The sequence below is a fragment of the Aspergillus ruber genome, assembly GCF_000600275.1.
Source record: "Aspergillus ruber CBS 135680 unplaced genomic scaffold scaffold00040, whole genome shotgun sequence".
NCBI lineage: Eukaryota > Fungi > Ascomycota > Eurotiomycetes > Eurotiales > Aspergillaceae > Aspergillus > Aspergillus ruber.
Window position 1 is genome coordinate 41,930 of NW_024467336.1, and position 19,582 is coordinate 61,511.

Genomic DNA, 19,582 nt, shown 5'->3' on the forward strand with positions numbered 1-19,582 from the left:
ACGATTACTCGGAAGACACTTAGGGTAAGTGTCCTGTCTCGAAATACAACTAACTAGAACCCTAGGTACGATACGAGGGAAGCCAGGTTGTGACACATGTCTATAAATTGTGTACTAATGCAGTCCAAATAAGTTACATATATATATTTTATTGCAATAGAGTCGTAATTTCTTTTATCAACTAATTTGGACTTTTCTCTACAGAATCTGCCACTGAAAAAGATATAAAAAAATATAAAAAAGCAGAGAGGAGTTTACTTTATTATATATAGATTTTTTCAGAATAAAAAAGATTGTTAGTTATAGATATAATGCGTGGTAAATTTGCATCGAAAATACAAGGCTACAATAAGCCAATCGGATTGGGAATAATGGAAACGGGAATTCCCATTCCCATCCCAGTTCTAACTGTAGTTAGTTTAGTGCGTCCATAAATGGTTAGCACTGTCAATCTTTGGGAAAGGTGCCCATTTCTCTACCCTACCCGACCCGAATGCAACTCTAACGAGGCTATATATGAAGAGAAAATTTAGATTACACGGAGGGTGACATTGATATCTATAGACACCATGGATGATAGAATTAGAGATCTGTCAGCCTCGGTAATCGGACCAACTATTAATTCGTCTCGACTAACAAGCGTAGTAACTGCACGTGCGCGTTATGTACCTGCAGAAGTATAGCAAAAGGGTGCATAAGTCCACTATGCGGCTTTGTGTCCTAAACAGACAGGGTTGTGGAAGTTGCTTTCCTACTCCACAGGTAGCTCCCCGCTGAATATCATGTATGGTACCCTCAGATCCAAGTCCTCCGTCGATTCCGGTGGGATGTAAGTGCCTCCATTACGTTCAAAGGCCATGATTGTGACCTCGCAATCGGGCATCTTGCCAGTATGTTCTGACCAGAGTCGGAACTGAGCTTTGAAAGTATCCTGAATTGCTCCCCACTCATCCTGCGAGTCATCGATCAACTGCATCGTATCCATCGTGAAGCGAAGGGCATGTTCGATGTCAGAAACCCTGTTTGTCCTTTCATAGAGCTTTTGAAACGCGTTGGCGATCTTGTATCGCTGTTGTGTCTTATTCTCACTGTCCATATTGACCAGCATCTCAACAATGCCGGCTCCCTTGAGAATGTGTTCGTCAAGTTCAGGGACATCTCCTGTTTTTCTGAAGTAATCTTTCGTGTGGATTCGTAGATTATAAACGCCTACATCTCTTGCAGAAATCGGATGGCCTTTTAATGGACTCTTCGGAGCGATTTTGACAGCAGCGGCCCCGTACTTAACCGCCTTTTCTAAATCTTTTATGTTGCCAGTGAGCTTATGACGACGTTCAAATGCACAGGCGAGCTCGTGGATGACCTCAAACTGTTCTAGAGTATCCTTTTGTGCTTCAGGTAACTCTTGAAGGGTACTGATAAAACTGTCCAGCTCGGAAAGGAGATTTGTCCTCTCAAAACGTTGGTCATGCAACTGGGCGAGAACCTGCCTCATGACCGTTCCAAAGGGGTGGTATTCTGGAGTGATGGCGATCGCAGAGTTTGTCGCATTGATTGCTTCGTCGAGATATTCTGGAGTCTTTGTCCGATTGTACCCGGCACTGTACAAAGAAGAGAGGATCTTCAACGTGAATGCATGAAACTGGCTGCCCTGCTGGACAAGGTCGAGAAGTGGAACCACGATGGCGACGGATTCTTCAATTTGGGCTTCTCCTTTTGTTTCTTCGTATTTAAAGCAGAGGGCGCGTTCCAGATTTATAAAGTAGACTTGTGAGTCGTCGATAGCAAATTCTTGGGGTTCTCGTATAGTAATCTCCACCGCAGCTCGCGTCACGTCGACAGCTTCGTCTAGATCACTAGGATCCTTCGATATAGAGATTTGGTACCGCTTTTGAAGGGCGGCAGCGAGGACAGTCAGGGCTAGAACTTTCCCAGTTTCGTCTCTGGAAGAGCCATGCACGGAAGCCCTCACACAGTCGACAGTGGTGTTAATCTCTGCTGGGAGAGATCCGATCTCGAGTTTGCTGAGCTGTTCCAAGACCCGCCCGAGGTCCTCCTGCAATGAGGCTCTGTTGGAGTCTGATGGTGTTAACGACATTGTTGATGAATTCTTCGGGTGGAATGGAATAATCCATATGTAAAGGACAAGGCCATTAATCTCATATCGAGGATCTGCTGCTCTGTTCGTCTGCTGGTTCCATGATTGACAGTGGAACTTCCCGCACCGTCTAAGGGAACTGATAGCCCAAATCCTACGTGGCGCACTCTGGAGGCGTAAGCACTGCAATTTGATCCACTCCGCTTAGCCTTGCATAAGTGGCAGTGTTGCTGGCAAGCGGGGAGGCTGAGTGAGGCTGGATGAGGCTGACGATTTATCGATTTCGCCCCAAGTAAAAAGGGAAATCTGGGGCTTTATCAAGGATTGTTGCTAACTTCTATCTCTTGGATAGAAAGACAAAGCACTTACAATGGCGATGAGCATGGAAAAAGCATTCCATGACTCCGTGGCCGACTGTTCCGTATGTCTAGATCTGAACAGAGAGTATCTTCGCCGTCAATGGCGTTCCGTTGGGGGGCTTTTTGCAGCGGATGCCCCGTACTCTTTGACGCTTAAGCTTTTGGATGAGAATTTATCATCAACTGGTTGTGAAGGATGTGCTCTGCTTTCCCAGGCTGCTGGTAGAATAAAAGAAGAGTATGGGCTGGGTTTCAGGAACGCTGTTGTCGAGTCTCTGGAGGATGAGCAACGGCAGGGTCTGTCTTTAACACTGACAATGCTCCATCCCGTCCATACGCAACCGGGAGATTGGGAGAAAGTACAGGAAAATCCTGATTTGAAAGTGGCTATTCATACTGGGCCTAGCAAACAGTCCCCAAACAGGGGATGGGAGTACCGGATATCCTCGCCAGTATATGAGCTTTTCCTTCCTTTAGCAGGCTCTGAAAGTAAGTGTGATTTACAAGATACTAAAGATTGACCAGAGCCATGCTGACGGTTCAAGCTACGCATGCACAATCACATCCTTCGTGGAACAGCATTCTCCGCAGGCCTCCTCGATGCGGAGACACAGGAAGCGAAGCGGCTCTCCAGTTCACGCGCTCCGAATTGGAGCATTGCCGGAACAACCATTCGGAATGCAACTTGGATGAGTCAGGTTGGGGACTCCCAGCCAGGGTTCTGGACCTGGGAGAGGCCCAGAATCAATTGACATCAGACATTAAACTGTATGTTACACGGAATGAGCCAGAAAAATACGTCTGTCTCAGTCATTGTTGGGGCTCTAATAGGGGGCTAAGACCATTAGAGACAACCGTTGGAACGCTGCACGAGTTCGAGCAGGGTATCTCCTATGAACTGCTCCCGAAGACATTCCAAGATGCTGTTGTTTTCACGCGCAAGCTAGGATACCGGTTCCTCTGGATTGACTCACTGTGCATCGTTCAAGATGACAGCGAGGATTGGCTGAGGGAAGTGGGATGCATGGCCAGTATATATGAGAATGCAATCCTGACGCTGGCTGCAGCCTCATCTCCGGATAGCAAAGGTGGACTGTTCCGCAAATCAAATCCCGGAATGCTTCTTGGCCATGGTAAACAGGGAACAATACAACCTGCACTTCGTCAATTCTCGAATCCAGCTTTCTTTGAATACGGTCGTCGTCAATCGGTTCGGGAAAAGCCCGGGTCGGACGACACCTCCCCACTGCTTAAGCGCGCCTGGATCTATCAAGAACGCATGCTTTCTAGTCGAGTCTTGTTCTTCACGCCCCTAGAGCTGGTCTTTGAATGCCGATTGTCTAATACTACTGAGTCTGGTTACCAGTGGGTTGACTCTCGACCCAAACATGCATTCACCTCAGTTTACAACCCAGACTGCCCCAAAGATTTGCTTTTAATGCTTTGGCGCAAACTGGTAATTGGATTTACCCCACTCCAACTCACTTTCAACAAGGACAAGCTGTCTGCCATCGCGGGCATTGCGACGAGGTTTTTCAAGCGATTGGACGGAGGGCAATCTATGAGCTATTTTGCGGGCTCCTGGAAAGAGACTTTCATCGAGGATATGCTCTGGGAGCCGTCATCTCGCATCGGTAGCAACCCTCCACGGGTCAATGAGTGTATTCCAACCTGGTCCTGGGCTCGGAGCGACCGGCCCAAGACCTACAGGAAGGGGGGTAAGAATCTGACGGCTCTTTGCCGGCTAGAGGAGGCGGTCTGCGTTCCTCTCGCTTTCTCCAACGATATTTTTACGGGCGTGAGTTCGGGCTATGCCGTACTGTCAGGGTACCTACTCCCAGCAAAGATGACGAGAATGGGCATTGTGATCGACAAGAATCCGAGAGTGCACCACATCCCAGAAAGGGACTACGATTGGAGTACTGAGGGGCCGGGGAAAATCAGCAATGGGGATGAGCTTTTCATTCTCCCGTTGATGGCCTCACAGGAAACAGAGCATGATGTTCAGACGCATGCCCTAGTTCTCCGACGTTGTAGCTCCATCGACAATGCTTTCGAACGAATCGGTGTCTTTGGGTTTCCAATTTCCGTACACCATCTTCAAAGTCATCATTACATCTTTGAGGGAGCATATTTATGCCTGGAGGTGTATAGAAAGCTAGTTTCGTATGGAAAGTCATTACTGGGACAGGATGGTCTGTATAGCACTCCAGGAGAGAAAGAATCAGCGAACCCCCGTTGGCTTGCACCCGAAGCAGAGAATTTGCAAAGCGATTTCTTTATGCAGGCTCGATACCATTATCTGTGTCTGTATGGGCCCAAATCGGAGGTGAATGTAAAAGACTTCCTCGGCCAGATGCACTTTGACGTGCTGGAGGCTGCAATGAGCGCTGAGCGGGATAGAGTCGAGGAATGGCGGCACCGAAATGAACGAGGCGAGGAACAGGCATACAAAAGGACTTTGATAAAGATAGTGTAAAATACTTCGTGTCAATATCAGCTCTAGATCGAGGACTCCCAAGAATGAGCACCTTCATCATGCGTCAACCAATAAAAAGGGATGTTAAGATAGATACTCCGAGATTATTGCCCTAAGGTACGTAAGGGATACCTCGTAGTACTATGTATAGATGAGTATAATCAGTCACCGTCACACAGCTGCTATATCCATCCATATGGCACTGTGATAACGGCTACTTTTCTGTCGAATACACGTCTACTCGGTCAGAATGGCTGCACTGTCTACTTCGGAGTAGAGCTTGGTGGCTGTGATGGATCAGCAAGTTTGGGCTAATCCAGGAAAATCCCTGACTAGTGAATCTCCATCTCAGCCTGACGCTGTGTTGTCCAAATATCGCATAAGTAGAACACTCACGGTACATGCTGGCGCTGGTACGTGCCATGTCTTCCGCGAAGGTGGGGTCTACGCCTCTTTGAGGCTGAAAAAGCCTTGTGTCTCCCCCGCACCTAAAGTAAGCAGCGTAGAAGATATAAAAGGTCGCGTATATTGCAGTGGACTTGTACACTACAACTATTACCCCCGAAACCCCCGGAACTATCTTAAAGATGACCAAAGACACCACCAGTAGGACTATGAAGCGACATCCGGAATCTTGCTAATGATCTCCAGAAAACGAACCGGAGCCCATCCAGTACGCCCCGGCAGGTACCATATGCAAAATACACAACATCTACCAAACAAAGCCAGATAGAACAGGTCGCTGCTCTTGGACCAAAGAGCTTCCCGACTATGCTGCGTCTCCTGCAGAAGACCCAGAGTCTCGCCAGTACACGCTGTCAGTACGGAATGCCAAGTGCTATGACGGATCCAAGAGCCTCGAGGTCCACTCCATTGTGGTGCAGAGTGAGCCGCTCAAGAAATTCCTTGCAAATGTTTTAGAGGGCTATTCTGGTATTACCATGACACTCGATCGTCTCACTTTTAACAGACCATTCGAGCCTTTTGTGCACCGATGGGAGCAGTTCACTAAAGCCAGACTCAATGAGAATCTGGATGCAACCACGAAGGCTCACGTTGACCTGTTGTATAAAGTGCTAGAAGAGGAGCTTGGCCGTGTAATTGCTCATAAGAATGACCTCGTGCGAAATGGTGTGATGACACACGGCTTATTGTACACCATTTTCGAGCCGGGCGAGGTCATTTTCGGCGTGGTGGATAGTCGTCAACGAGCCTTTGTTTTTAAGACAAGCTTCATAGACTGTCGAACAAAAAGTTTCCAGATCGACTCAGCATACATTGACTTCGACGGTGACAACGTTGGCTTTACTGGACATGCCTTTGCTATCCCCCCTTATGAAGGGACCGCCCCTATTACCTCATTGCCTGTCTTCCCACTGAAGTACCATAGCAACCAAGCAACCCTGAGAAAGGAGCTGGTTGCTCGAGGAAGGATATGGGAACAGCATAAGGGATATCATTATAAGGAATAAGAAGGCGCCGCGACCGGCTATCTCGGAGAGAAGAAGGTCAAGGTTAACGTCAAAGGCCGTATTGTCATTGACACGGACGCGTACAACACCTTCAACCCAGACTCGGCTTTATCATTCTCTTCCAAGTCTCTATCATCTCCTATGGGTATAATACAGAATTCATACGGGAATCAGCAGATACTTCTTCCCCCATCGATTCGCCGCCAATTCAATAATTCACATGAGTTCAAGTCTTCACGACTGTATGAGACTTCGTCATTGCCTTCTCGAATATCAGATACACTTTCCGATGATCAACTACTGGTCTCTGCTCCTTTTGTGCGCGGGTACTCCTTGAACAGCAAAAGATGGCTAGAGTTCTATCTCGACTGCGTGAAAGATATCGTCTGGAACTCGCGTGCCTTTGACTCCTTGGTCTTACCTCCTGCACAGCAAGATCTAAAAAAACCGATTCTTGCATTTACAAATGCCCGGTCCAAGCAACTCGGTGCTTTTCACGATGTCGTTCAGGGAAAGGGCCGCGGCATTATCACGCTTCTGAGTGGTCCACCAGGCGTTGGCAAGACCTTGACCACAGAGAGCGTGGCCGAGGCCCTTAAGGTTCCCCTCTACGTTCTAAGTGCAGGAGACCTGGGAAAAAACGCCGTAGGGGTAGAAGAGAAGTTGAAGGATGTTCTTTCCATTGTCCCTAAATGGGGCGCTGTTCTTCTTCTTGACGAGGCGGATGTTTTTATGGAGACTCGGAATACAGCTGATCTAGCTAGGAACGAGCTTGTCTCAATTTTCTTAAGACTGCTGGAGTACTACGAGGTATGAATACTGGAAACATGGCGGAACACAACAAGTCGAAGCTAATTGCATGGATTATTAGGGAATTTTCTTCCTAACGAGTAACCGTGCTGAGAACATTGACCCTGCTTTCGAGTCCTGGATTCACGTCAGTATTCGGTATCCCGAGCTCGATACGGCATCTAGACGCCAGATATGGGCCTAGTTCCTAGGTAGTGAGGGGTTGGACACCTTCTCGAGTGCTGATTTGGACAGGTTGTCAGGGATTCCATTGAATGGGAGACAGGTTAAGAACGTCGTTCGGACTGCCTATCTCCTGACTGGTTATGAGGAAGAGAAACTTGGATATGAGCTGATTCAGAATGTCCTGAGGCTAAGGGGGTTTGGTGTGTGATATGATTGTGCTATATATTGTAGTGCCCTACACCATCACTAACCATGCTCATCTACTACCACAATGACAATGGTAAATAGAATGGCGTTCATAATTTTGCGTAGCAGGCGGAAAAAATACGTTGAGAAGAAGGCACAATCTGGACATACTACCTTAGAAGCCAGCTGGCCCGAGCAAGCGAGCGTAGATTGCTCACTTGTCCCATATTGGACTATATAACATCCCACCGAGAGCGCCTTCTTCCTTTATGAATTTTACGCGATGATTTGCTATACTCACCTCCTGGCATCTTTAATAATGCCCTAAAATCTCTGAACTATGTCACCGGGTTTCCAGGAATACTGTATGAGCGTTGGCTATCCATATTCTATCTTGGTGGGAAAGAGAAGGGGGGTTCGTTGTGGAGAAACGTAGACCATGTAGCATATAAGTTGGAGACGGTTTAAAGCTGATGATAACCAGGTACGATAAAATTGGTAAAGATTGTAAACAAGGAGTAGGTTCTAATGTGCGACTGATAATCGATAAAAACCTGTGGTCAATTCTGTCCTAGATCGCGCGCCCTCTCTCCATACCTCAGACGCTCGCGCGGGCGTGTACAGTGGCTTGCCAAACCAGCTTGACACGCTTACCCTCTTTGCTCTTATCCAAAAGACAATGTCAAGACATGCTAGTATATTAATGGTTAATGTCGACATATCCCGTTAACAGAATGGGCGCTCGATTTCAACCATTCGTATCTATTCGGCAACGTCCAACGGCCGTTTTGCGTTTGATCCCACCCATCGCGCACTTCTATTAATATACATTGCCAGACCGGGCAGTTTGGCCTTGAGGAGCACAAGTATCGCATCTACGTAGTACATAAATTCTAGGCTCCAGGACGCTGATCTCGAGTTAATACTGGAAGCTGATCTTTGCTCTGTCCTATGAATCGACCACGGCCCCATTAGGGTGCCTGAAGCTGCCACAGCATGTCGCTCAATAGACTATTCGCCCCCTAATGCTCCTGTAACGCCGGAGTGTGGGACTTAGGCGTTTATATGATCAAACGACCGTTTCGGCTACGAATTGATACCGGATCGCTATCGTGGTTATGCGTGTAAGCAGGGAGGTTTTTATGTAGAGTTATGAACAAATAGCTTGATTCTCTATCTTTGAGCATAATAGTCTATTTATACCTGAGCGTCTCGATGGTGTGCCGATAGCGAGCCTTATCCAGAGACCAGAACTGTCGACGCTTTGGTATCGATATGTGCCCGATCCCTCAGGCCGTAATGCTCGTGCGGCTATACCCTGATTCACCCAGGAGGCACCCAGCGAATCCCGGCTGTTGTATGTTTTTGTTTTTACTCTTTTTTTACTTTTTCCTTTTGAGCAAGGACGGAAGAGCGCTTATACTTGTCAGCCAGCCTTGCCATTGCATGTGGCGTCTCATGATAATGTATACTTCAAGGGGTTTAATATCACTGCTGAGGCTTAGGATATAATTAACACATCATACTTAAGTCCCTTTGTGCTAGCTGAGTGTACAACCTTGCTCACCGAATGAGGATACCTTTCGTTTACTCCGTTGAATCTCGCTCAAGCCTTGACGACGTCAAATCCCTCTTCCAACTTATCCAGGGCATTTCGAATCTCGATAGCATAAGCCGGGATACCACCAGAGTAGCACACTGGTTCATAAACCTTGCCAGGGATGCTGCCACCCATGTACGTCGATCTTGTCGTGGGGAAGAGAGTCTTGTCATTGAGCTCGACAACATGCTTCTTCCATTTATCGGCGGCCTCGATCTTGGCGTTGATGTACTTGATGCCATTGGCCTCGATCTTGGCAATCGCGTCAGTGATCCATCGGCCCTGCACCGCGACTGACGTGGGACCATTGCACAAGAGCGTGGGACCGTGCGGGCCATAGATGTGGAACATGTTGGGGTAGCCGCTGACGGTGGTGCCGAGGTAGGTCTTTGCGCCTGAGATCCATTCCTTCTCGAGCTTGGTACCGTCGATGCTCTTCAGGCCAAGTTGGGTCATGACGCCGGTGACAACATCCTGTGACTGTTAATCCTCCTGCTAACTTGTTGGTGTATCAAGCGGAACTTACAAATCCAGTTGCGACAGCAACGACATCAAGCTCATGGTGCGTTCCGTCCTCGAGGGTGATACCGGTCTCAGTAAACTCCTTGATCGGGTTATTCTTGGTGTTGACCAGGTGCACCGATTCTCGGTTGAACTGCTCATAATAGTTCTTCTCTAGACATGGCCGTTTGGTACCAAAGTAGTGTGGCATCTCCCGTGGCGCAAGCAGCTCCCTCAGCCTGGGGTCGCCAATACGACCACGAGTCTTCTTGGCCCAGAAATTGTAGGACTCTTTGTTGGCTTCGGGATTAAGCAAGTTATCCTTGTACAAAGCCACCCAATAGCGGAAGCCGCCGTCCTTCCAGACACTCTCGTAGAAGGCCTCGCGCTCCTCCGGGGTGTCGTCAAAGGTATTGCGCTCACACCAGCCATACATGAAGCCACCAAAGTTGGCCTCACGGTACCGAAAAAGCTCTGGGTAATAGAGCTTGGTGCGCTCCTGCTCTTTGATGGTGAGGTCGCGCTTGCGCATGGGCAAGGCGAGGTTAGGAGTTCGCTGGAAGACCTTGAGATCGCCGGCCTCGGGGCCCCAGGCCTGCGTGATTTGCACACCTGAGGCACCGGTGCCAATGATGGCACAGCGCTTATTTTTCACATCGACTTCTTCCTCGGGCCAGAAAGACGAATGGTGCACGATGCCCTTGAACTTGTCCATACCAGGCCACGGGGGAATATAACGCTTGGCGGCCTAAACGCTTGATCAGTGAATGTTCAGTTGACTGATGGATGCAGTGATTTACAAAGCCGGTTCCGAGGATAAGATATTTGGCTTTGGTCATGCGACCATCTGCAGTCTTAATATTCCATTTCCCCTCCTTCGTATCGAACTGGGCTTCAACCACAACGGTGTTGAAAGCGCAGTCCTTTTTGATACCAATTACCTTGTCGACGTGATCAAAGTAATCACGCAGGTCTTTGTAGTCAGGGTAGTTGCTGGGCCAGTTCCATGTCTTGTATACCTCGGGCCAAGAGAACTCATACTCCGGGACTTCGGAGTCTACGCCAGCGCCGGGGTAGCAGTTCCATCTCCAGGTGCCACCCGTATTGTTGCCAGCCTCGAAAATGACCGTTTTCAGGCCGCGATCGCGGAGAGTCTTAAGCATGAAGACACCGGCTATCAAGTTAGCTGGTGGACAGAGCTTATAATTAATGGCGAATTACCAAAACCGGCACCCACGACCAAAGCATCGACCTCGAGGTTTTCGGCATATGGCCCAGTCTTGTCGACGTGGACTGCTGAGTAGTCGGTAAGCTCGGTGCTGTACTTTTTAGGACTGGAGGCTGTCTCTCCTAATCTATCCATTTTGAGTAAAGATTGAAATGATTAATTGTTGCAGTTGTAGTACTTCATCAGAAGGTGTTTTTCGAAATTCTTTTTCTCTCGGACACTTTTTCCTATTTATGCTGACTTCATTGCAATACATATCTTGCTACTGAGGTTAGCATACACTCTCAACAGTATCACATTAATCATTGTGATACAGGTAACTGCAACTCTGTCGATTCAACCCAGTGTACGCGTTTGTACTAAATACATCCTGGGTTCCCCGCATGTCATGCTGACTTCCGTATACACCGAACGTTGATTGATATGCTTTGACTGGCTAACCAGAGCCCAAGCCGCCCGCCTATGTATGACATGTACTTCTTATCCATGTCCAGTCGTAAGGATGTAATGAGGAGATTATAGCATCGGGGGACTACGGCTATGCAGCCAGCATATTTTGACTATGAATACCGCATACATGCATCATGCACTTTGCATTCGTTTCTCCTCTTTGAATTTCTCCTGCAACGACCTTCCCTTCTGCGCTTGGATTACGGCTGCCAGATTGTGTATAAAAAAGGCCGTACAATAGATAGATATCTAGGATTAGTTCTTTTATTCATTCCCGAACAGTGCCTATGACATTCTTCCGAGTATAGTAGTTAACAATTTACCGTAGCTTTTTTCTTATATTCCACATCTGTCTAGTAGAACTCGTCGCTCATGGGCATGTTGCTTTGTTTGTCTACCATGCACAGTAGCAGTGGCGATGTGCAAGCGCCAATGACATGGCCCCTCTCTTTGATCAAGTGAGCCAACCCCCCCTGAAAAGGGTTTTCGCGCCCGGGTGTGAGTGGCCGTAGAATATTGGACCATCTCGCACCCTTTAAAGCCCCCCGACCGACTATTGACTGCACACAAGTCACACGCCGGCTAGTTAGTAGGGTGAGTGACCACCGGCGAATCCCGGCTGTTATATGTTTTTGTTTTTTAATGCCTCGCTCGCGTAGCGAGTGAGGTTGGCGTTCATTTTTACAAGCGTAGCGAGCGGGGAGGTTGTATTTTCGCAGCAAAGCCTTTTTACGTGGAGACTTGTATGTTTTCTTTTCGGCTTTCCAGATTGGGCAATAAAGTGCGTCGGTTACTTCTCATCTAAGGACCAATGTAGATGAACACCTGCATTTAGCAGAATGCTACAGTCGTATTTTGCTTTTTTGTTTTTTATTTATTTATTTTTTTTGGGCCGGCCAGCCCTGGGGCAAGTCCATGGCCCTGGCACAGGTGTTCCGCCCCGGCCTCTGCGGCCCGAGCCTTGCGCTTGCAGGTAAGCAGGACCGCTTCTGTCTTCCTTGCATGAAATTGGACTGTATTGTTATGACCCCATTTGATAGCCGCATTTGCTGCATTTTGAAGTTTGTCACAGACCTCCTTGATGGAGTGCCCTGGAGCAAGCAGGCCTATATTATCTGCAAAAGAGAGACTGGACTCCAGCCACTGCCCTTTCAATCACACCAAAAACGCCGCTGAGGTAGATGATGAATAGAATGGAAAACACTGTGAGCCTTGTGGTACTACTCCTGAGCTGATTGGGTATGCTGGACACTGTGTTGTCAATTTGTAGTTGGACCCATTGGTCAGTCAAGAAGGATTGTACCTATCAGATCAGGTCTCCAACAACCACGAGATTGACAATTGGTGTCTAATTCTTTGAAGTTTCGGACCTGTTGGAGCTCAATTTGACTTTCAAGCTTACAGGCCTTGATCTGACCGCCTTGGGGTGAAGCAAAGCTTGTCTTGTGCATGAGAGGCCCTTAAGAGCCAAGTAATTTAGACAAAAGAATATGTCTTCCAAAGCACTAGACTCCAAAGAAACCATCCTTAACTCCTATCTACGTCGACCGAGGGAAGCTAAAAGAGACCAAGGGAATTTACCAGCGAGCACTACCGCCCTAACAGGCATCACAGACTCAATAAGTAGTAGATAGAACGAATAGCATTGAATGAAATGTAATTTAGACACATCAATATGACAGACTCAAATCTAGAAATTAGGAGAGGAGAAAGGGGGCAGCAGTAGCAGCAGCGTGTATGATTGATTGCTCGGTTCGTTCTGTTTAACGTTGGGACTGGTTTTTGCGTGGCATTCAACGGAAAGACCGCAACTTTTTGGCATTAAAAAATTCATCATAATATAGAACTCCAGTGCAGGAGACTGCTTGTGTTTCTGAGAGTGAGCAGCTCTACTACTGGTAGATACTATCCTATCGATATACGCCAACCGTTGCGGAAGTCTATTTCTATCGAGTGACCAAAAGTACTGCTTGGCAGACTGTTCATAAATATTTTTTGATATTTTATATTAAAAACATACCGAAAACGAAAAGGGGGAAAGAGCGAAAGGAAGAAGGAATGAAGAGAGGAATATATAGGGACATCTATGGCTTGTTGGCACAGGTGAATGATGTCGCATTCCTTGGGTCACCTCCAATGAATTTCTGTTCGAGAGGATAAGGACATAGGTCTCTTGCCGTGTCGTTGCTGCCTTTTGTGGCCACTAGCGTATCAGGTGAAACGTCCTTCTCGACCCATTCCATGAGTTGAGTGAGTGCATCGTTCGGGACAGGACCCAGCCCACCATAGCAGTGACCAACACCAGGTGCCTCGAAAAAGCGAAAAAACTCATGGGCCTCGTTGTCTTTTTCCAATACCTCCTCATAATACTGTTCTGATCCTCTGGGGGGAATTACCTCATCGGCCAGTCCATGCCAGGCGATCATCTTGCCGCTATTCGCTTTGAAGCCCGAGAGGTCGGGGTTGGCCCCTGCTAGCATCGGTGCATACTGAGACGTCGAATAGCGCAGGCCATCGAAGAAGTCCGAATTGTTCATGTCTTCGAGCACAAAATCTGGATCTTTCGCGACGAGATATGAAATCCAGCTGCCGAACAGTTCGCTCCCGGTGGAGTAACAAGTGCCGTTTGCCCTGCATGTCGTCGGAATAGACGAAGAACTGAGCGACGCGTCCTTGTTTAACCCGAACCAGCCGTGCTTTCCGGTGCCTGACCAAGCTGCTTGGATGACCCTGGCGTCTGCGGTGGACAGGGTCTCTTGTGTTCCATTGCAGGTGTAGTTCTGACCGACGAAATCATGGGCCTGAACGGTGCAGAGTCTCGGCGAGCTGATTATGCCATCTTCCACCCCATCCATCCGATCACATCTTTTCACTGCTGCTGCTGTGAAGGCTTCAACTTCACATGGCGATGGGAATACACCGTATTGATTCATGAGTTGCTCGGGCCAAAATCCCGCGGGTATAAAAGTCTCCAAATGGATCGCGGGAGAACTAGCCACAATACCGTCGAAAGCATCGGGGTAGTTTTGTGCCATAATGAGACCCTGGCGCCCCCCACCGGAGCATCCAGAAAAGTATGAATAACTGGGGGCTGTTTGGTAATATGATTCGGTCACTTGCTTTCCAATGACAGCCATGTCGTTTGTCGCCTTGGATGCGTAATCCTCGAGGAGAAACCAGTTCACATTTCCCTTGCTGCTGAGTGCCCACGACAGGTCCGTTGGGATGGCTTCTGTTCCCACCGCAATGCCTCCGTCGACAGACGCAGATGCAAACCCTTTAGAGGCAGCGTATGTGAGATAGAGTGATCCAAATCCCGTGCTGTACCCGCCACCGCCTAGCGCCTGGAAGCGGCCGTTCCATCCGCTCAAAGGAAGCCACACCTGGGTGTTGATCGTATCGTTCCAGCCCGGATGCGTGTGAGTGACGGTGACGTGGCAAAAGCTAATGGTATAGCGACCTCCATCATTGGTTCCTGGGCCTAGGCTGATAGCTGAATGATTGTGAACCTCTTCAGCTTGGACATCTATGATTTTCGCTCCATGAAGGACTGGTTTCCCAATGAAGGCTGGCGAACAATTGGAAGCGGACGTCAGTTGAAGAAATATTGTGCCGAGGACGAGGAAGACTAAAGGTGTGAAAATCATGTTGAATTGAAGGAATGGTATTCTGTACTCTGTAAACTGGAGCAAAATGTCGCCCTTTATCTGAGTTGACCATGCTGCCTAGACTGAAGGTCCACCAGCCTTACTCAGGCCTGTCGTCTATACACGTATTCGATCAGACCACATTGAATGGTATTCTTTGATGTTCAAGAAGAACAACCGAAAAAGGTGAATCTATCGAACGATCTTGGCCCATGTATACGGCAGCGGCGCCAAAAAACCTCCTATACGCGTATTTGAGGGCCCCAAATCTCTCCGTGCAGATCCACAATCTATACGCGTATCCGTATTCGGTTTTGCCTTGCCCTACTTTTGTTTCCCCTTGAACGCAATAATCTTGTAACGAATCCCTCATAACCCGTATTGAATATACATACGCATGTAGATATATAAGGCCGAGGCTTGTGTATCCAAAAAAACCTGCATCAACATCATTGTGCATAGATTACAATCATTGGTCTAGAAATGGTCTGCCTTAAACAATCCTTGCTGGTCAGCTGCATATTGGCTGCAGCAAAAGCTGACTGCACTGTGAATCAACAGCCCGTGGTGGATCTGGGCTACGAAATTTACCAAGCGACTGGATCTAGCAATGTAGGTCCCTGCGTTCTTCCTGCGACCACTTCTGCTTTGTCCTACTGATACCAATAATGTCGAACAATAGAGCTCTGACAGCTATTACAGCTTCTCCAACATCCGATATGCCGCTGCGCCGGTGGGCGACCTCAGGTGGAAGGCTCCCGTGCCACCCCAGACCAACCGGCCGGCCATTCAATCCAACTCGGAGCAAATTACCTGTGCACAGGGGACGTCCGCCTGGCAGTTGCGCACCTCGCAGTATACTAACAACTATTTGAAGACCGGAAATGTCCCCAATGTCTTTTACAGCTATATGTCGGCGATCTTCCCAGGTGGAGTGGAGGATTGTTTGTTCTTGGATGTCCAAGTTCCTCGCAGAATCTTTGACAATCCTCACGAAGATGGAAAACTGGTGCCAGTTTTTGTCTGGATCCACGGTAAGAACCCCGCCTATTCCCCTTTTGATTCAGAAATGCTGAGGAGGTGAAGGTGGCGGATTCACCGCCGGGTCAAAGACCTCTTTCGGATTATCCAAGGGCCTCATTAATCGCAGCCAGGCCGGTAGTTCGGACGGAGTGGTCTATGTGGCTCTCAATTATTGACTGGGTGCGTTCGGCTTCCTCTCTGGAGAGTCGTTCCAGGCGGAAGAGGGTGTGCTCAATGCCGGACTTTATGATTAGCGATTTGCCCTGCAGTGGATCCAGGATCACATACATTTGTTTGGAGGAGACAAAAGGCGCGTCACCGTATTTGGCGAGTCTGGAGGCGGCGGCTCCATCATGCACCACGTTACTGCATATGGAGGGAGGGCACCGGCCCTATTCAGCCAGGCCATACCACAGTCCCCTGCCTATTTTCCCTATAGGTCGCTGCAGGACCAAGAGAAGGCTTTCAGAGAATTTCTCGACCAGTCTAACGCCACGTCGCTGGCGGAAGCCCGCAAACTCCGCTCCGATGTTCTGGTTCGGGCGAATGCGGCAACAATCGGTGTCGCGCAACCGTACACTGCACCCATCTAGGGCCCTACGCCAGATGGTAGCCTAGTGAAAGAGGATCCTAAGGCGCTGCTCCGTCGAGGCGAGTTTGACCACTCCGTAAAGTTGTTGATCTCTCACAACTCGGACGAGGGACTGGTTTTGGTGCCAGCGGTCCATACCGACGAGGAATATGAGACGTTGATGAGACACATCCTCACCCGTTCCAATAGCTCTACCATCGACTATATTACCAAGACCCTTTATCCGCCCGTGTTTGATGGGTCCATGGGGTACCTAAACAACTACCAGAGAGCGGCCCGGATGGCGAGCGACATCATCATCGACTGCAACGTGGCTGCACTGGAATCCGCCTACAAGGAAAATTCTCATGCCTACTTCTTTGATGTGTCGCCGGGAGTTCACGCACAGAACACTGGGTATACCTTCTACACCCCCAATGAGAAGTCCTCGTCCTACAACCTGGTAGAAACCGGCTCCGTGAACCAGACAATCGCATTTGCCATGCAGGACTACATTCTCTCTCTTGCCAAAGATGGCATCCTGAACAGTCCGGTCGATGGCCTGCGGTCGATCCCCACATTGGGCTCTCAGGCTAAGTCTGTGCGTCTGAACAAGGATAACATTACCATCTCCCGTGATCCGGCTGCCAACCGGAGATGCCAATGGTGGTCGTTTGGTCTGTTCGATTGGATAGAAGCAGACACGAGCCTGGATGATTTGAAAAATTTCCTTGACACATTATATGTTGCAATATTTTATTATTATTGTTATTTTTTTAAGGTCTCGTGAATGTAGGTCAGCTGACAGTTGTGTACCTGCCTGTATCTAGATCAAAAGTCTCGGATTTCCCACCCCAGTTGCAGGCTACCGGAGAACATTATGTCTGGTGCTGTAGTGTGTTGACCGGAGTTGCATTTGGAAGCTGAAAGCTCCAGTGCAGCATATATTTTTTTTATGAGTGATAGTTGTCGTAAAGTAGTGCTGGTGTTGTGAGCATAAAAACTCTGGTCAATATGAAGTAAACATTCATCCTAAATAGGCAAGTTGCCCTACCCTAATCTTATCAATCAATCAGCCCATTAGTCACCCGAAATTCCCGAAATTATTCCGTGAGTCATTCTCCCTTCATTCTTTTCTCCCTGTATATATACCGGTCTGTCCCTTCAACACAATTGCTACATACACAATTGCTATTGAACATGGATAACTACATCCTGACCCTCTCGTGCCCCGACCGTCCCGGCATTGTGCACTCGGTGACCGGATTCCTGGCCCAGCATGATCTCAACATCGTTGACTCGTCGCAATTCGGCGATCCCACCTCGAAGCGATTCTTCCTGCGCATCCATTTCGCCCCTGCCTCCAAGGACAAAGAGAGGAATAGTCTGGACCAATTGAAGCAGGCCTTCGAGCCTGTCGCCCAGGAGCACAACATGGACTTCCAGCTGTGGCCGGTCTCGCAGAAACCCCGCGTGCTGATCATGGTATCCAAGATCGGCCACTGCCTGAACGATCTCCTGTTCAGACAGTCAACGGGACAATTGAGCATCGACGTGCCGGTCATCGTCTCGAACCATCCCGACTACGCGCCGCTGGCGGCGACTTACAACGTGCCCTTTGTGCATCTGCCCGTTACGCCCGAGACGAAGCGCGAGCAGGAGGAGCGGGTTTTGGAGCTGGTGCAGGAACACAATGTGGACTTGGTCGTGCTGGCAAGATATATGCAGGTGCTGTCGCCGCGGTTGTGTGAGGTGATGTCTGGAAAGATCATCAACATTCACCACAGCTTCTTGCCGTCGTTCAAGGGCGCGAAGCCGTATCACCAGGCTTTTGACCGCGGTGTGAAGATTGTGGGAGCCACAGCACACTTTGTGACCAGCGACTTGGACGAGGGGCCGATCATCGAGCAGGACGTGGTGCGGGTCAACCACGCGATGAGCCCCAAGGAGTTGACGCATGCGGGCAGTACAGTTGAGAGCAACGTGTTGGCGCGGGCTGTCAAGACCGTGACGGAGCGCCGAGTTTTGCTCAATGGACACAAGACGGTTGTTTTCAATTAGACATAGACTAGATATACATGATATCATAATCAAAGAGATGCCACCAACTCATCCACACTCTTCATCTCCTTGTCATTGTTCTCGCCCACATCCAACGACACCAAAATCCGACTAACACAGTTATACCCAGCGACACCAGTCGTCAACTCGACAACCTCCCGATCCGACAGCCCTTCCTCTCTCAATGCCCCAAACACCGCATCCTCCACCCGCACCGTCACCGTCAATTGATCCGTATACTTCACGATCGCCCTCTGCAACGGCGACAACGCACTCTCACCCAACGCCTTAACCGCCTCCTCAGAGCCAATCGTAGATGGCACTGCCCTCACAACCTTCAGCTCCTCGGGCTGAATCCCCCCCTTCAGCGCAAGCGGGGCATGCGCATTCCACTCATAAACGGCATTCGTAAGGATCGCAACCCGCGAAATCGCCAATTCCAGCAGTCCCTGATCCAATACAGTACTGGACCGAATCGCCCCGACAAAACTGTTATATCCGTTTGCCAGCGGCGGCGCGTGAAGAAGCGTCAAGTCGAGTGGGATGAGGGGGCGGGGATGACGGCGGGCAGCGATGCGGGTGTAGATTTCCTCATCTTCGGGGGATTGAGCGGTGGGAGGGGCGTAGGGGAGGCGCATTGTGCATTTGGGGGTTGTTGTATAGCGTTGGATGCGTGTATTGGGGTTGCAGAGTCTGGGTCGTGTTATACGGTGCATGGCTAGTATAACTACCACGACGCCGGTCGGCAGTGAGTATTAACCGCGGATAAGGTCTTACCCCACTAACCGTGTTTCTACTCCGATGCATGTACTAGATTCACTGCTGGTAGAGCTATCTTAGTGGATATACAGATGCATTCTAGGATAATGGCTGCGGATACACCAGTCCACTTGTTTCTCTTCGACTTCTACTTTCCAGTATCAGGTCATCCT

At 49.0% G+C, this 19,582-nt stretch overlaps 8 protein-coding genes across 8 annotated transcripts; 4 read left to right on the plus strand and 4 right to left on the minus strand.

Annotated features, from left to right (window-relative positions):
• Positions 1–304: 304 nt before the first annotated feature.
• On the minus strand, positions 305–2,189 carry EURHEDRAFT_416880 (uncharacterized protein). Its single transcript, XM_040783076.1, has one exon. The coding sequence runs from the start codon at positions 2,096–2,098 to the stop codon at positions 752–754; it is 1,347 nt and encodes a 448-aa protein (XP_040634653.1). The 5' UTR covers positions 2,099–2,189; the 3' UTR covers positions 305–751.
• Positions 2,190–2,433: 244 nt separating this feature from the next.
• On the plus strand, positions 2,434–5,017 carry EURHEDRAFT_533962 (HET domain-containing protein). Its single transcript, XM_040787267.1, has 2 exons — positions 2,434–2,946; positions 3,003–5,017. Exons 1-2 carry the CDS (start codon positions 2,469–2,471, stop codon positions 4,934–4,936), a joined length of 2,412 nt encoding a protein of 803 aa, XP_040634654.1. The 5' UTR covers positions 2,434–2,468; the 3' UTR covers positions 4,937–5,017.
• A 211-nt stretch (positions 5,018–5,228) lies between these two features.
• On the plus strand, positions 5,229–7,591 carry EURHEDRAFT_533963 (ATP-binding protein; the record flags this gene model as incomplete). Its single annotated transcript, XM_040787268.1, has 5 exons — positions 5,229–5,349; positions 5,588–6,354; positions 6,658–7,218; positions 7,280–7,401; positions 7,438–7,591. 5 exons carry the CDS (start codon positions 5,229–5,231, stop codon positions 7,589–7,591), a joined length of 1,725 nt encoding a protein of 574 aa, XP_040634655.1.
• A 1,477-nt stretch (positions 7,592–9,068) lies between these two features.
• Positions 9,069–11,033, minus strand: EURHEDRAFT_533964 (flavin-containing monooxygenase; the record flags this gene model as incomplete). The annotated part of the gene is made up of 4 exons (XM_040787269.1): positions 9,069–9,643; positions 9,696–10,418; positions 10,471–10,844; positions 10,892–11,033. 4 exons carry the CDS (start codon positions 11,031–11,033, stop codon positions 9,176–9,178), a joined length of 1,707 nt encoding a protein of 568 aa, XP_040634656.1. The 3' UTR covers positions 9,069–9,175.
• A 2,399-nt stretch (positions 11,034–13,432) lies between these two features.
• Positions 13,433–14,995, minus strand: EURHEDRAFT_518733 (tannase and feruloyl esterase; the record flags this gene model as incomplete). The annotated part of the gene is made up of 1 exon (XM_040786713.1): positions 13,433–14,995. One exon carries the CDS (start codon positions 14,993–14,995, stop codon positions 13,433–13,435), a length of 1,563 nt encoding a protein of 520 aa, XP_040634657.1.
• A 483-nt stretch (positions 14,996–15,478) lies between these two features.
• On the plus strand, positions 15,479–17,516 carry EURHEDRAFT_548366 (alpha/beta-hydrolase; the record flags this gene model as incomplete). The annotated part of the gene is made up of 6 exons (XM_040787483.1): positions 15,479–15,607; positions 15,678–16,029; positions 16,082–16,176; positions 16,273–16,581; positions 16,612–17,266; positions 17,371–17,516. The coding sequence occupies 6 exons, from the start codon at positions 15,479–15,481 to the stop codon at positions 17,514–17,516; spliced, it is 1,686 nt and encodes a 561-aa protein (XP_040634658.1).
• Positions 17,517–17,789: 273 nt separating this feature from the next.
• Positions 17,790–18,650, plus strand: EURHEDRAFT_465979 (formyltetrahydrofolate deformylase; the record flags this gene model as incomplete). The annotated part of the gene is made up of 1 exon (XM_040785055.1): positions 17,790–18,650. One exon carries the CDS (start codon positions 17,790–17,792, stop codon positions 18,648–18,650), a length of 861 nt encoding a protein of 286 aa, XP_040634659.1.
• A 29-nt stretch (positions 18,651–18,679) lies between these two features.
• Positions 18,680–19,288, minus strand: EURHEDRAFT_381459 (carboxymuconolactone decarboxylase family protein; the record flags this gene model as incomplete). Its single annotated transcript, XM_040779415.1, has 1 exon — positions 18,680–19,288. The coding sequence occupies one exon, from the start codon at positions 19,286–19,288 to the stop codon at positions 18,680–18,682; it is 609 nt and encodes a 202-aa protein (XP_040634660.1).
• Between the last annotated feature and the right edge of the window lie 294 nt (positions 19,289–19,582).